The sequence below is a fragment of the Oncorhynchus nerka genome, linkage group LG9a (assembly GCF_034236695.1).
Source record: "Oncorhynchus nerka isolate Pitt River linkage group LG9a, Oner_Uvic_2.0, whole genome shotgun sequence".
Taxonomy (NCBI): domain Eukaryota; kingdom Metazoa; phylum Chordata; class Actinopteri; order Salmoniformes; family Salmonidae; genus Oncorhynchus; species Oncorhynchus nerka.
Window position 1 is genome coordinate 41,100,207 of NC_088404.1, and position 16,711 is coordinate 41,116,917.

Sequence of the window (16,711 nt, forward strand, 5' to 3'; positions counted from 1 at the left end):
AAACACATATCACTCCCTCTTAAGCAAGACGTTGTCTGTGAATAACAAGTCCCTTGATATTAACAAGTCAGCTCAAATGCGCAAACTCTCACTCTACCCGAAATCTATGATGAGAATCTTTCCTCACCCACTTTGCAACATGAAACAGGACAAATGTTGACAAGACACAGCACATACAGCAGGCCTATACGTACACATGTGAGGAATGTAAAAGCAGAAGCACAAACCTTGGGGAGAGGGAGAGTGGAGTGAGTGTCATGGGGTTCGTAGCTGTATGATTTTGGGCTGAGCTGAGCTGTCCTGCCATTGGCCCTGTCTGTCTGCCCGTCCATATGAAATGTGGAAAGTGTGGAGGACAGCAAGAAATCTGTGTACATTTCCATACATGGGCCTCACACCCCTTGTCAGCTGTTTCCCTGACATTGAGAGGAGGAGGGAGGGCAGGGGGTGAGGTCGAGTGGGTGCCATTGCCAGCCTGGCTTTCGCCCCACCAAGAGGCTTGCTAGGCTGGGACCCACTGCAGACAATTACATTTACCTTCATCTCCCTCCAGTCAAATTATGTTTAGAGGACGTGGACCTTGGATTGACCGCGCAGCAAGAAAAGCCTTGTACGCACAAGTGAATTCAAACATAAATGAGTGATAAACACATCTAAAAAAGGTAACACCAGAATGTTAAACAAGACTACATAATCACTAAGACATAAAACACATCACAAGGTTAAAATCCCCTTCGCAGCTCTTTAAATGCTTATCATGAGCAGGAAGTGAGAATGGAGAAGGGGAGGAAACGAGAGGAAAAGAGAAAATGGTAGAAATGAGCATAACATGATCTTTGTATAAGCAGCAGAGTTTGCTTATTATGCCAGCACTAATTTCCCCCCAGGAGCTCATTAACGTCTTGAGAGTGAGCAGCAGTAAGAGAAGAGTGGAGGAAGCCCCCAATCACCAGACTGAATCTCTCTATACAGCGGATCAGCGGCCAGGAAGACAGCACAATATCACTGGGAACAACACACACTGTCACATACACATTCAGAACAACAATGTTGGCTCTCGCAGACATGAACACACACATTCAGTACCTACTGTACACACACAAACACACACACACGCACGCACACACGTGCTACATCTTGATTATCACTCACTCCAGCCAACGTTTTGGAATTGAATGGAAGATGGGAAGATGGGTGGAGACGGCCTTAGTTGTTTTTCCAACTAGGTTTAACCAAATGAATCGCAATAAGAGTCTCGGATTAGGTTTAAGAAAAATAAAAGTACCATTTCAATTTTATTGGATCAAAGAAAATAAAAAACAATAGATAAATTGATTGCTAAATAAACGGGAGGATTTGTACAGTTAATAATCATAATAAATTCCTTTATAGTTTTTCTGGTATAGTCTCAGTTTAGCCACATTTCGACCGAAACAAGAACAAGAAGCATCAGTACTTAAGGGCAGCCTCATAATCCACACACAATCACAAAATGTTAACATTGAAATACGGAAATACGATATTCAACCAGATTCTGTTAATCATAGATTATATCATATAGAAACTTTCAGAATTTATATTTTATATATATATATATATATATTTATATATATATATATATTATATTTATATATATATATATATATATATATATATATATATATATATATATATATATATATATATCCAGTATACAGCTAGAGTCTTTTAGAGTTTCAGAAATCCTCCAACCAAGACAAAGCAGGGACATCTTTACTGGGAGGAGAAGGCTAGAAAGAAGAGCAGCAGAGTGGAGGATAACACAACAGGACAGGAGAGGAGGAGTATTGAACAGAGGATCAATATATGTGAAGAACAGGGGATGGGAGGAGTGATGAGTGAGGAGGACGCAATGGTACAGTACAGTATCTGCTTGGACTTGTAATGACAGTGGTGGAAGGGATGTAGAAAATGTATTGTCGGACTGTACACAGACGTATAGAATTTAAAAATGGAGTCACAGAAGATGGGTGGGGATGGATGACCATACGGTATGTGGAAACATGGTCGATGCAGCTCTTTGACACTGTAGGTAATACAGAGACATTCCTCAAAGCAGATGCAGAAAGAGATGATGTGAGGGAAGGGGTGGACTTGGCCTATAATTTTTTCTCTCTTTAATGTTTTTAAATTATAATATTTCTGAGGATAAAAAAGTTTTGGCTGTCCAGAGCTGGAGTCAGGCAGCGGAGTGAGTGAGTGTGTTGGAGAGCCTGCCCTGCCTAATTATACCTTACACATCTCTTTAACTTCCTCTCCCATATCTCTCTCTCTCTTCCTCTATCTTTTATCCTCTCTCTCACTCCACAGTCTCCCAAGCCGCCGAGCTGAGAAGCATTAGTCCCTCCAGTCTCCTTGTCTTCTACATGGGGAAGACCAGGAACCCAGAGAATGTGGAGTACTTCCAGCCCCCCATGAGGTTTCCTCTCTCCAGTTTGAGGTAGGCTCGGTCCCCCTTCTCCATTTGGATCAGCACTCCGTTACTGGCAGCCTCACGAGTCACATCCTGGTCCCCAGCGAAGGCCGAGATCACAGGCCATCCGTTATGCATTAGGCTCACCTACGGGACAGACAGGACAGATGTTACAATTAGAGATCGTAAAGTACACACACATTTCTACACACCCACCCACACACACACTAGAACACAGTAAACACAGACATGAACATCACATAATTTCACTCATTCAGATTCATACATTGTACAGTGCACTCTCCTAGTGTTGAGTTTAGGAGTAAAGTTGAAAAGCACCTGCGGGTTGAGCACTCCTTGACTCAAACATGCCCTTAACATTCAAACAGTAGCCCCTAAATCATGCATAAAAGCATAAAAGTGATCAAAACACTATTTAGGCCTTGGTTTGTACCAGCAAAGCTTGAGAGAGAGAGACAGAGAGAGAGCAAGAGAGCGAGAGAGAGAGAGCAAGAGAGCGAGAGAGAGAGAGCAAGAGGACAGAGCAGACTCAGTTTAGTGTGCTAAATGAGTCTACAGGGCCACGCCTCTACATCCCTCCCACCAGCCAGGGCCCAGGGGAGGCTCACTCAGCTCCCACCCAGACCCAGCTTTACCCCCAGCCCCATCCACAGTGAGGAGGGGAAAGGGAACCTCGCTTAGCTGGTTGAGAGGGTCAAACGGGGGACAATCCCTCCTTTCTGGCAGTGATGTAAGGGAAACAGAAAGGAAAACGCTGCACACTGCTGCTCATGCTCCCAGGTGATATTTATTTATAACCACGTTTCACCCCTGGGTCTTCATCAGGTATCCATATCCCAGGTGGGGGTGGAAGGTCCTATATATAGTGGGGTGGAAGGTCCTATATATAGTGGGGTGGAAGGTCGTATATATAGTGGGGTGGAAGGTCCTATATATAGTGGGGTGGAAGGTCCTATATATAGTGGGGTGGAAGGTCCTATATAGTGGGGTGGAAGGTCCTATATATAGTGGGGTGGAAGGTCCTATATATAGTGGGGTGGAAGGGCCTATATATAGTGGGGTGGAAGGGCCTATATATAGTGGGGTGGAAGGTCCTATATATAGTGGGGTGGAAGGTCCTATATATAGTGGGGTGGAAGGTCCTATATATAGTGGGGTGGAAGGTCCTATATATAGTGGGGTGGAAGGTCCTATATATAGTGGGGTGGAAGGTCCTATATATAGTGGGGTGGAAGGTCCTATATATAGTGGGGTGGAAGGTCCTATATATAGTGGGGTGGAAGGTCCTATATATAGTGGGGTGGAAGGTCCTATATATAGTGGGGTGGAAGGTCCTATATATAGTGGGGGTGGAAGGTCCTATATATAGTGGGGTGGAAGGTCCTATATATAGTGGGGTGGAAGGTCCTATATATAGTGGGGTGGAAGGTCCTATATATAGTGGGGTGGAAGGTCCTATATATAGTGGGGGTGGAAGGTCCTATATATAGTGGGGTGGAAGGTCCTATATATAGTGGGGTGGAAGGTCCTATATATAGTGGGGTGGAAGGTCCTATATATAGTGGGGTGGAAGGTCCTATATATAGTGGGGTGGAAGGTCCTATATATAGTGGGGTGGAAGGTCGTATATATAGTGGGGGTGGAAGGTCCTATATATAGTGGGGTGGAAGGTCCTATATATAGTGGGGGTGGAAGGTCCTATATATAGTGGGGTTGGAAGGTCCTATATATAGTGGGGGTGGAAGGTCCTATATATAGTGGGGGTGGAAGGTCCTATATATAGTGTGGGTGGAAGGTCCTATATATAGTGCCATTATTATTTCACCCTGCATACCACTGCTGGCTTGCTTCTGAAGCTATGTAGGGTTGGTTCTGGTCAGTTCCTGGATGGGAGACTAGATGCTGCAGGAAGTGGTGTTGGAGGGCCAGTAGGAGGCACTCTTCCCTCTGGTCTAAAAGAATATCCCAATGCCCCAGGGCAGTGATTGGGGACACTGCCCTATGTAGGGTGCCATCTTTCGGATGGGACATTAAACGGGTGTCCTGACTCTCTGAGGTCATTAAAGATCGCATGGCACTTATTGTAAGAGTAGGGGTGTTAACCCCAGTGTCCTGGCTAAATTCCCAATCTGTCCCTCACACTATCATGGTCACCTAATGGTCACCTAATAATCCCCAGTTTACAATTGGCTCATTCATCCCCCTCCTCTCCCCTGTAACTATTCCCCAGGTTGTTGCTGCAAATGAGAATGTGTTCTCAGTCAACTTACCTGGTAAGATAATGGATAAATAAATAAATTAGTGGGGGTGGAAGGTCCTATATATATAGGGGGGGTGGAAGGTCCTATATATAGGGGGGTGGAAGGTCCTATATGTAGTGGGGCTACTGAGTCTGATATTCACAAGTCACTTCCCAAAAACATCATTGCTCCCAGCCAGCCCCTGCAATTACAGCACATGGATGTGTAAATGGAATAAAGGCTGGTGCATGGTGTCAGCATTCCATTGAGCTGCTGAATTCATTAATGCGTTAGCACCCAATTAAGCCCAGTGAGAGAAGATTTAGATATACATTTGGTGAGTGGATTTCCGCCCACAGTTTAATGCAGCACTTAGCTGTAATGAAAAAGCACACATCCTCATCTCACATAATTTCCTGTCCAGACAGACAGATGACAACAGACCACTTTCTTCTCTTCATTGGGTGAAGGGAGACACACTGACTGGGCAGCAAGGTTATCTTTAGAAATGTCATGTGTTTGGGAGAAGTGTGCATTTAAAGGTGCTACACAGGTTTCAAAAAAATGTTTTTGCATTGGAATTTCAGAAATTGTCCATAATATCTCTTCTGCTAATATTATAATGATAGTGTTTTACAGTACTACCTACCCGCCAGTGTTGTGATTGGCTGTAATATTCACCTATTGATTTCTCCCGCTGGAGCGGCATCTGTTGTCAAACTGGGAAAGCTGTTCTGACTTTGCGACTGTGTTATCTAGTGGAAATAAAAAAAAATCCTGGTTGCTAAAATTCTACGCTGTTTGCTAAATTTCAGTTTTGTGAGAAAACAAGCACGAAATAGTGTAAGGAATCATTGTAATTGAAAATATATTTCACAACGATTTAGATGGTACAATGATTCCCTACAATATTCAGTGCTTGTTTTCTTGTCAGTTTGAATGACTGTTAGCCTGCTTTATCTTACTTGTATTGAAATTAAGATCGCCCGCTAGCCCGAGGCTAGTACTTTTCAGACCGGGCTGTTAGAAAGTCTGCTCAATTAGCCCGCCGGTTAGTTGGCACAGATTTTGGACCCGGGCTAGTAAGAACCGTGGTCTACTAGCCCAGCAGGCCTGACTGGCGACTGCCCAAAATTTAAATTCCATCCCCAGTAGGGACTCATACTTAACTTTAAGTTATTGATTAGTTGGTTAATGTATTATTTCAGGGGATTTGTACTTGGGGCTCACATGTAACACTATGACAATGGAGTTTGCACATACAAATGGAAGCCTCTGAAATTAGAATTGTGCTTCTGTTTGTCCTCGAAGTGGATTGCTGAAACAATCTGTACTTGTGCCAACTCTATAAAGTCAAGATGGTTATTGACATTCAAAATAAATAGAATGATGAGGAGATAAGACATTTATTTATGTCAGTGGATTGGGTTCTCATTCCCCTGGTCTCTGTGAGATCCACACAGATTTGAACGAGGAGGTGAGATATTAATGGATGTTTCAAGATGTAATGCCTGTATTCCTCCTTCAATGGCAAAATACTGGAGTTGTAAGACAATCCTGTTCCACAAAATACATGACCATCCTTCTAGAAAGACACTGGAAAGTTCTTAATCTCCATTTCAACCAACCACATACACCCCCCCCCTGCCTCCCTCCTTTTGTCTCCCCATGGCAAACAGAAGCTCTAAGGCAATCAAATAGTGGGAGTTTGAACACAGCAGTTGTGTCTATGTTGGACTAGTGTCTCAGAGCTGAACTGAGCTGGGAATCCTCTTCTATTTATTATTTGGTTTATATGGGGAGGATGATGCATGTTTCCAGTGAAAATCTTTATATTTGTCTTTTGTGAGAAAATTATTGACAGTGAAATGTATTTAGTGTGCTATTTAGTTGCTTGAGTAAGTTGTCTGTAATTTGTACCTGTTCATGGTTTAGTTGGTGTCAATGACATGAGAGGGGAATACAGCTTGACAGAGCTTTTCATTTTGCTTGCCTGGTTTGTTTTCAACTAATTAATTCAGCTTCCAATAAGAGATGAATAACAGAATGTAATGCTGAAGCCCCATGGATTTCACAGCATAATTAGACCATGATTTAATTAGTGAAAGATACACTCTAAGAGGGGCTGGTTTTAAAAGCCACGTTGTCCGTGTTAAATGTTATTTAAAGAGGGTTACATCTAATCAAGTATATTCACTAATTTAACGCAATCAAAGGATTACTCTATTTGTGTTGCTTGGGAAAAGCGAGCTGTCAGTCGTTGCTCGATGGATTGGCGCTGCACAATATGTACAGGTAACTGCCAAAATAAAGGAAACACCAACATAAAGTGTCTTAATAGGGTGTTAGGCCCCCACAGGTCAGAACAGAATCAATGCACCTTGGCATAGAACCTACACATGTCTGGAACTCTATTGGAGGGATGCGACACATTCTTCCACAAAAAATTAAATAATTTCCTGTTTTGTTGATAGTGGTGGAAAACAGTCTCAGGCGCAGCTCCAGAATCAAGTGTTCAATAAGTGTTCAATTGGGTTAAGATCTGGTGACATATTGACACACAGACACGTTATACCCCTATGCTCCTTTGGGACCACTCTTTCAAAGTCAATGAGATTTCGTCTAGCCATGGTAGCCAAAATAATGAGCAACTAAGCATTTTTATACATGGCTCTATGCATGATGGGATGTTAATTGCTGAATTAACTAAGGAACCACACCTCTGGGGAAGCACCAGCTTCAATATAGGACTACTTTGTATCCCTAATTTACTCAAGTGTTTCCTATATTTTGCCAATTACCTGTATGTGTATATTATTTAAAGCAGCCATTGATATTATCAACCAAGTAACTTTGCTCAAAATACCTGTTTGGTCTGGGTCTACTTTGACCAGTTTGGTATTTTTACCTGCTGTAAAATGCAGCCGCCAAACCACGCAGCTGGACAGAGCAGCTTCTACACTGCTGCTGTCCAAGGTCCTGAAGCCACTATGGCAGCGACACTGGCTAACTGGCTGCCACTGCTCTTAATTGGCTCCATAGCCGTATCGATTCATTATGATTCAGTTGGTGACTTTCATCTGCAAACACCCCTTTTCTCTGGGGAATTAGTGGAATGACCTCTCACAAATCTACAAATTATTTCGAGTGGAATCATTTTTCAATTTAGGCCTAATATGGGGTCTACCAGCGGGTGTTCGAAGTCTCTCCCTCCCCTTTCTCCTCCTCCCTCCCGCTCAGTCACGGCACGCGCGCGCGCACAAACACACACAGACACACTTGAAATAAACTGAGGCAGTGTTCAGTATTGATAAGGGGCACTGACCTGGATCGTTTGGCGATTATACACTTTGACCACGTGGAAATTAAAACTGTAAATCCCTTTGCGCGGGGAGATGAAATTGCTCCGTTCCTCATCGAAATTCTTACCAACGTTTACAAGTATCTAGGGAAGATAGAAAGAGTGTGAAGAGGGAAAATACACTAACATCAAAGGCACTTCTCAATCACATAAACGCTTAAGAATTTCATTGCATTACAAAGATGAAAGGAACTCACCCAATACACAATGATACTGCATCTTATAGGACTAGGTAACTGATGACATTTGACTATAACTTTGTTAGTTTCAAATGAAGACAATTATAGAAACCAAGTTAATCCATTTTGGAATTAATCCATCTATAAAATTCTGGGGCTCAAAGGTCTAATTTTATTGGACCAAAATGTAATTTAATTGAATAGCCATTTGGCGGCTATTAACCTTTTGAGATATGGAGTAGCACGGAGTAAGACATCACCCCCCCCCCCCCCCTGACACTGGTATTCAATTATTTGGAGAGATGTCAGACATAATTTCATATCATCAAAATGAATTTAAATATTTAAAGGATGACTACTTTCACCTGCCTCCATCTATAAATGTCCTCTCTATCTGAAACAGTGAATCTCCATTCTCTACTGATGGACAGAGAGCTTTTTTAAATACATTTTCAACAGCAGTCATCCAAAACCCCTCCCGCCACATTCGCTCCACATTATAGCCTACCAGGTCCAGAGTGATATAGCAGACAGACAGATCAGTGAAAGTTACCTGGTCAAAGTAGATGACCATAGTCCGGTTACTCATCTCCGAAGGCTCGTGGTTGGTATTTCTCACGGCTGAAAAAGCCACTTTGGCGCTCCCGGAGCGCACCGATATCCCGAGAGCAGTCCCAGTGGGATCCGAAGTTGGGTTGGAATCGCAAACGACCAGACATTTCCCTTCGAGCACGATGGGTTCCGTCTCGTTCTGCGCGTTCACTAGAGTCACTAGCCACACTGCACCCAGTAATACCGTCAACATTATGGCAACTTCACTCTGTACTTCGTGGCTGTATCCTGCTATTCTTATTATGTTCGACAGAATGCAGTCTTTCCAAATGACAAACTCCTTTAGCTTTCTTGAATTATAGCTATCCTTGTGTATTTCTAAATTTTGGAAAGGTCAAAGACAGGTTTGGTTTTCCCGTTTCTTTTTTTTAAATCATGGAGAGTTCCCTTTACCCAGTCGTTCCACGTGTAAACTTATTTTTCCCCTCTCAGCTCAAGCCTCCCCGCCTTCTTGTCTCACTCCGTAATCGAATAACCAGTCGAGAGCGGTACGAGGCCCTTGTCGAGTTGAAGCGCAGTTGAATACATAGCGCGGGGTCCGTCTGCTTGCGCACTGAATTATTGATATGTGAGATATTAGAGCTGAAACACAAAGGCTCCGGACGCGCAATGCTCACGCCCCGTTCGTTTTCGGCAGACCCCTCCCCCGGGCACCAATCACAGATTAGCGCATCTCGAGATTTCCAATCGCCCCGCTCGAGCCCGCCTCCCCACCACGTGACAGTGGCGGAGTAGTTTTCCCGCTCCGGAGATATGTTACAGGTGGACTCGGCTGGAGCAGACGCTAGAGAGGATGATGACACCCCAATGTTCGAGGAAGAGGAGAACCTACACAGACCCCCAATTCTCTTGTCATAATCACTTTGATTTTGGATGCTGTTAAGAATTGTCAATGAAGAAGGAATAATAGCAGGAGGAAAATCTAACATCCGGTTTCAAAGAACCATGCGCATGGAAAGTTTTTTAGCGTCACGTGAAAGGATTTTCTTTCTGAGAACGATATCGATCATGAGTGAACCCATGAGAGTGGACGTTCTGAAATACTATAGTATTATTGCATGGCCTCCCTGACGAAGGCCATGCAGCTGAAACGCCTCGTTTAAAAAAAACATGTGTTTCTATTGAACATGCCATACTAATAAAGGCATTTTAATTAATTATATGAAGAGTGCCTTGGTCCTCCTTTCTTGTTGATGACCAATTTACCTCTTTTACCAAAGAGCACCTTCTATCTACCAAAATGTACTATTGTGTACCTTAGTAGCGCTTCCCTTCCTCCTCTTTCTACTGATTATGAGAATGATTGGGAGAGACAATATACAAAGATTTACAAAGCTATACATAGCCTACCGATAACAATCATGGGGGGGTCATCTACAATATCGATTAGGCCTAAATAACCCCCCTCGTCATGCTCTGCCGGTTCTGGGTGTACCCACACAAGTGGAAAACGTAGGAAGTTAAACCATGTTGAAAATAACTGAGGGGCAAAATGACTTCTGGAAACTCGCTGTTGGTGATTGTATTGTTTTACATGAGTCTTTGCCTGGAGTTTCAACCTGGGCTCAGGGGTAGACATAACATAGTGAAAGTAAATTTGTCTCCCTCTATTGGTATGGTAGCCTGTGTATTCATTTGTGAACTTCCATCATCCATTTCATATGATATGTTACAAATTTGCAAAACGTATGATATGGTAAGAATTCCAATTTGTTGTGGCTAATGTAAGCTTGGTGGCTAGGTTTCTAACACTAATGTTAGCTAGGCTAAGGGTTAGGAGTTAGGTTAACGGGTAAAGGTTAGGGTTATCTAACATGCTAAGTAGTTGCAAAGAAGCTAAAAAGTAGTAAGTAGTGGAGAAGTTGGCAATTAATTAAAACCTTTGGGTGGTTAGACGTTCACGTTATATGTCCTCCACCCCAACCTTCTGTCTTATATAACAATACCGAGCGTAACATAGTATACTAATTTGAGTGTCCCGGATTTACATTTTCTATGTTATGTCTAGTCTATGAGACCAGGCTGGCAGTTGAAATATAATGAAGGAATCAGCCTGGCATCTTTCTATTAAGTGTATGTGATGTTATGAAGGCTATCGTTGCCTACGGAGGGCCCTGTCCAAGTCGCATCTGACAAGGCTCACTTACTCTGTGCCAGCGCATTGACTACATGACATTTAATAAATTAGATCACTGAGTTCCTTTTAGGGAGAGAGACAAACAAAACCAGATGAAGAGAAAAAGAGAGAAATAACTCCAGAGCATTCCTTTCAGTAAAGTGACTTATATGATATGATGAGCTCAAAGACAATCTTAATCTAATGAGAGTTTACGTAGTATTCTGAGGCTGAACCGTTCTGTATTGAACATTGAGGAATGACTGAAAGTTGAACGGCGCTCTCCAAGATACCAGTGAGTACATTTTAGTACCACCACATAAAGCACAGCACCTGCCATGACAAGCAAATGATTTGTTGTGCAAATCAGCCTACAATGCATAAAGTATCACGTAGTTGAGATGCGAGACTAGATTCTGGTTTCACATCACTACAATTCAGTATAAGCACAAGTGGGAGTTACAAAACCTCCAGCAGCTGTTTTATTCAACACAACACTCTTAGAAGAAAAGGGTTCCAAAAAGGGTTCTTCGGCTGTCCCCATAGGAGATCCCTTTTTGGTTCCAGATAGAACTTTTTGGGTTCAATTTAGAAACCTCTTTGGAAAGGTTTCTACCTGGAACCAAAAAGGTTCTTCAAAGGGTTCTCCTATGGGGACAGCTGAGGAAAGGAACCCTTTTAGGTTATAGATGGGACATTTTTTTGTAAGAGTGAACTAGAAAGGCAGCCACAGCTTTGCCCTGAATATACATCTGTCCCAAAGTTATATTTTTGCCAACGTCCTATCCCTTTATCAAGATTGAGTTCTAAATGTGTTGGTTTGAAGTTCTGCATTACTTGCTTTTCTTGTTAGAGGATAACTGGCCATTTCCTGCTTTGGGGATGCAAAACGGTATTGAGACCAGGTGGAGTGGAGAAGGTGGGAAGATTCAGGGAAAGCAACACTGAGACTTTGACTAGCTAAAACAACATTTCAACAGAGAAATCTTACCACACTGTACTAAAAAAACAACACCCACCCACATGAAGAAGCTCTTTTATAGACTTAATTTCCATAACCAACACACACCCACAAGATCTCGCGGCTTGACAAATTTGATTTCAAATTCTGATGTTAATCCACATTTATCCAAACGTCAATGTCGAAGTTGCTCCAAACGTCAAATTTCAAAGGGGCCATACTTGCAAACGAGCAAGCATTTAAAGTTGCATGGGTTCTAGCAAAAAATGTGTATCAGCCAATGAAAAATAGTTGGACTTTGTTCATGGTTGGATGTGTCATTTAACATAGTCCAATAGCATGGTTTGATCATCAAAGCAAATACCATGTGTATTTGACTGACTGGTCAGATTGCTCTTTGTGTAAAGTGCCTAGTCCACATCATTGTTGTAGATTGTGGCAAGGGTTCGAATCTCACGTTAGTTCCCCCCCTTTGAAATGTTGATTTACATGTATTGTGTTAGCGTGCAGTGCTTGACTTGGACTGAAATAGGTGCCAGTACTCCCTTTGGGTGCCTGAACTGTACAGTACTTTTGAGCTAATATTTGATAAGAAGTGCAGGAAGATTATGAATGAATCTAATAATGAGATACCTCTTTCTTTAGCCTTGCACACAAACACACTGCTATTGCCTAATAATCATATTGCATAGGGCTACTGTATATTACATGGACATGTACACTTAAATGTAGGGCTACAACATTTTATAGGCTATGCATTATTATAATCATCCACTTTGTCGCATCAAGGACCGGCAGTGAACATTTTTTTTCCTCAATAAAAACCTTGAGGGGAGCTCAAACCCACGGTTAAAGTGCACTATCGCTTTCGAATCAACCGCTTTAGCAGTGTGTGCCACTGAGAAGCAATGATGGCAATGATAGTCTACATGACTGCCATTTCATAAATCCATAAGGCTCTTGATTTTTTTTTTTACGATGTACGGGAAACCTACATGTTGTAAAGACCTCATTTATATGTTTCTCATAAAAACACTCGTATGTGTGTGAAACTGATATACAAAAACGTGGTATTTTGACATTTATACGAGAGCCCATTTAACTTTAAATGCTTGCTCATGTTCGCAAGAATGGTCCTCAAGTGTTTTGGCTAGGGTTAAAACAAAAACATCTACACTGTTAAGTTTAGCCATTCATGCTGAATGGTTACGTTAAGGGTTAAGTTTTGACATATGGTTCAAATGAAAAATAAAATAAAACAAGTGTATACCACTGAGATTGAACACACAACCCTTGAAGCCAGAGCAGCATACTTCCATCCGCCATCCCCATCTACAACACCCTAGCAAAACTCAAGCCTACTTGATGTTAATTAGCGTTCAATGTTGTGCCGAGTTGCGGGTTTTGAAGGCATCTTCCGACGTCAGTACGTTCAATGTACAGTACGTTCCATTTCGAAGTCGATCTTGAGCGACCTGGCCGCGCGCGCGCGCACACACACACACACACACACACACACACAGTGAGGCAGCAAATCAAATCAAAATCAAATTTTATTTGTCACATACACATGGTTAGCAGATGTTAGTGCGAGTGTAGCGAAATGCTTGTGCTTCTAGTTCCGACAGCAGGTGAACAGTCAGGCCCAGGTTAGCGGAGCATCAGGACTGGAGGATGGCATCTAGTGACAGCCTCCCCTGGAGGGCCCTCCTGTCAGGCACCACATGTTGCCGTTCACGTTGCGTCACACCGCCCACCACCTGAGGTGCTCTTTTTCCCCGCATCACAGAGCAGGACTGGCAGAAATAAACAAATAAGTTATTTGTGTGTTTGACGGGGAGAGAAAGAGAGAGAGACAGAGAGAGAGAAAGAGGCACAGCAAGGTGCGGTGGGTGTGTCGCAGTGACAGATTAGCCATCCATGAGCGTCAAGGTGATCATGAAATTTGTCGGAGAGGAGCGAAGGGGAGCGAGGCGCATAAGAGCTGCCATGGTTTCACACGCCACACCGGTTGCGCAAGACAAGGAAACAAACTGACTGGAGACCAGTTGTGTCTGTGGCAGAGAGAGCATCATGCATGAGCTGATCTGTCTGTCTGGGCGTAAAATGAGCTGGTCTGTTTTGACACACTAGATCTATTTACAGAACATGAAGACATTTAGGGTCATTATTCAAAAATCACCATGGGGACAAACTCATGCAGCAAATTACATAGGAGTAGAAAATTCAAGAAATGGGCGAGCCCACTCACTCAAAATTCCAATACAGAAAGAGTTCCCATCACTTGGTGGCTTGCAGGAAGAAGTAATATACAGCAAATATTGTGCTGTGTCTTCACAAACATAAATTATTTATGAACAGATCTGGGCCATTTGCCGATAGCAGTTTGATACTAATCTAATTATATTGAGGTAGAGCTCAACTTAATTAAACATTTGCGCATTATTTATGTATAGTTTATTTGGAGAGGGCTGCAAATTAACTTAATCAGCCTATCACCGTGTCCAGCAATTTGCAGGAAATAATCAAATCAAGTATGTAAAGCACTACAAATGCAATTTAGCCAATCACATTAGGTCATCATCGCAGGCGAACTAACAGTGGCTTGTCAGGAATATAGTTGGTGTGCTGTAGGCGCTGTGATAATGTGATATAACAGCGGTTGGCAAGTGGCAGGCTGATTGGGAATGTGAAGGACACAGCACAAGGGTAGGAGGACAGGGGGCCAGGCAGGGCCAATAAAAGAGCTTATCCATCTTTATGCAGCAGCACATCTATCACTGCCACAGGGTTCCACAGGCCTGCAGGGCTCCCGTACAGAGAGAGGAGGATAAACCTCTCTAGGATTCAGTGGGCCTGCATACTTAATTCATCTTATTCAGTTTTTCTAGGAAGTTTGTCCCAATTAATTCTCGATAACAGAGAGAGAGAAAAAGAGAGAGAGAGAGAGAGAGAGCCCTGGTACAAGAAGGCAGGCGAGTCCACCATTTTAGTCTAGGAAGGCTCAAATGGCCTTCAATGGCCTAATTGTTGTGGGCTGTACATGTTTTTTTTGTAAATGCCTATCACATACATGTATTTTAAACCTCAGATATGAAATTTGTTTGTAAATGACATGAACACCCTTGTCCTCTTGTTTATGCTGGTGTTGAAGCACTCAGCTGGGTGGACAAATAGGCTCTAAATCCTTCCTCCATGATACAGTACTATCAATATTGCATGCAGCAATATAGGGCTTGTTTGTTTCTTAAAGGGACAGGACTGAAATACAGTACATATTGCTGAACTACACGCATACCTGGTCTCAGAGTATTTTGTATTTTTCACATAACAAGGCAGGTAAAAGTCCATTTTGGGAGAATTATCTCGAATGATTTCAAAATATCTGAAAGGGTTATGTATTAAATGAAGATAACCATTCTACATATCTGTCCTGTCCTTTCTTTACGGATACAGGCTACAATGAGCCCCTGTCCTAATCTGTCCCTTCCTCCATACACATCAGATCATAGTTTCACACACTGAACTCAATATCCCAAGCATCAGCTGTACAATCACTCTCTGTCACACCCAGGTTACAAATCATAATAAATCCCATAACCCAATCTTAGAAGAGTAAAATATACCCTTGGCCCTCTCCCACATCTAGAATATTAGTTTCCCTCTCTCTGCTCCCTTTCCACAGAGGGACTGAAGTAAAATGGAGGATGGTTAGAATACTTAAATCGGAAGAAGAGGGGGCAATTCTGGAATAATAATTCAGTGGGCATTTTTATTTGATGGTTTACTGGGTCTCCAGTGTATACCTACTACACTGTCTAGTGAACAATAAACCTCTTCAACTAACATCAAAACAATTAAGCATTTACCTCACCAAAACCCCAGTGCCCTTCACTATTATAACGAGAGCTACCATATGTTAAACGCTGGAGCACACACACACACACGCACACACACGCACACACACACACACACACACACACACACACACACACACACACACACACACACACACACACACACACACACACACATACACAGCTGAGTGTTGTGAAAGGGCTGCTCTCGTCTTTTGTTGCAGCGGCAAGCCCCTCCCTCCCCATCCCTGTGTAACATGTGCAATAAAGGTTTTCATTTGGTTACAGCAGCGGAAGGACCGCCCAGAGATGGCTAGATTAAATCTTGTGTGTGTCAGAGGAGAGGGGGTATAGCATTGTACTGTCAGGAGAGGGGAGGTGAAAAATAACCTGTCATCACTTTCTGCCTGTTTTGTTGCTCTCTTTGTTTTCTTTGTTTTTGAGGTGGGTTTCTGAGAACAGAGAGAGAGAGACAGAGACCCTCGGTAATGGAAAGAGACAGAGGGAAAGAGAGCGAGAGGGAGTAGGGGAACACAAGGTTGGGAATGGTGAAAAGAAGGGGAGTGGGAGTATGTGTGGAAAATTGAAAGAAAATGTGTGGGAGACGTGAGAAACACAAAGATAGCATTTAGCATTGCTTGATGGAACGGTTACTTTAAAACAAAAACAAGGAAGTTAAACTATTCTGTAAATCATACAAGAGCATTCACACACACACACACACACACACACACACACACACACACACACACACACACACACACACACACACACACACACACACACACACACACACACGACAGCTTTGACAAGCAACAGTATGCAATGTTTTGTAAATATCGTGCAAGCCCTCCTCCATGTAAAATACTGAATATTTTGCCACAAGCTAGTAATAGAATACACATTAGTTCT

At 42.6% G+C, this 16,711-nt stretch overlaps 1 protein-coding gene across 1 annotated transcript; it reads right to left on the reverse strand.

Moving 5' to 3' along the window:
- Window positions 1-1,690: 1,690 nt before the first annotated feature.
- Window positions 1,691-9,485, reverse strand: LOC115134769 (cerebellin-1-like). The gene is made up of 3 exons (XM_029668963.2): window positions 8,807-9,485; window positions 8,039-8,158; window positions 1,691-2,599 (listed from the first exon to the last, which is right to left on the reverse strand). The coding sequence occupies exons 1-3, from the start codon at window positions 9,056-9,058 to the stop codon at window positions 2,402-2,404; spliced, it is 570 nt and encodes a 189-aa protein (XP_029524823.1). The 5' UTR covers window positions 9,059-9,485; the 3' UTR covers window positions 1,691-2,401.
- Window positions 9,486-16,711: the final 7,226 nt, after the last annotated feature.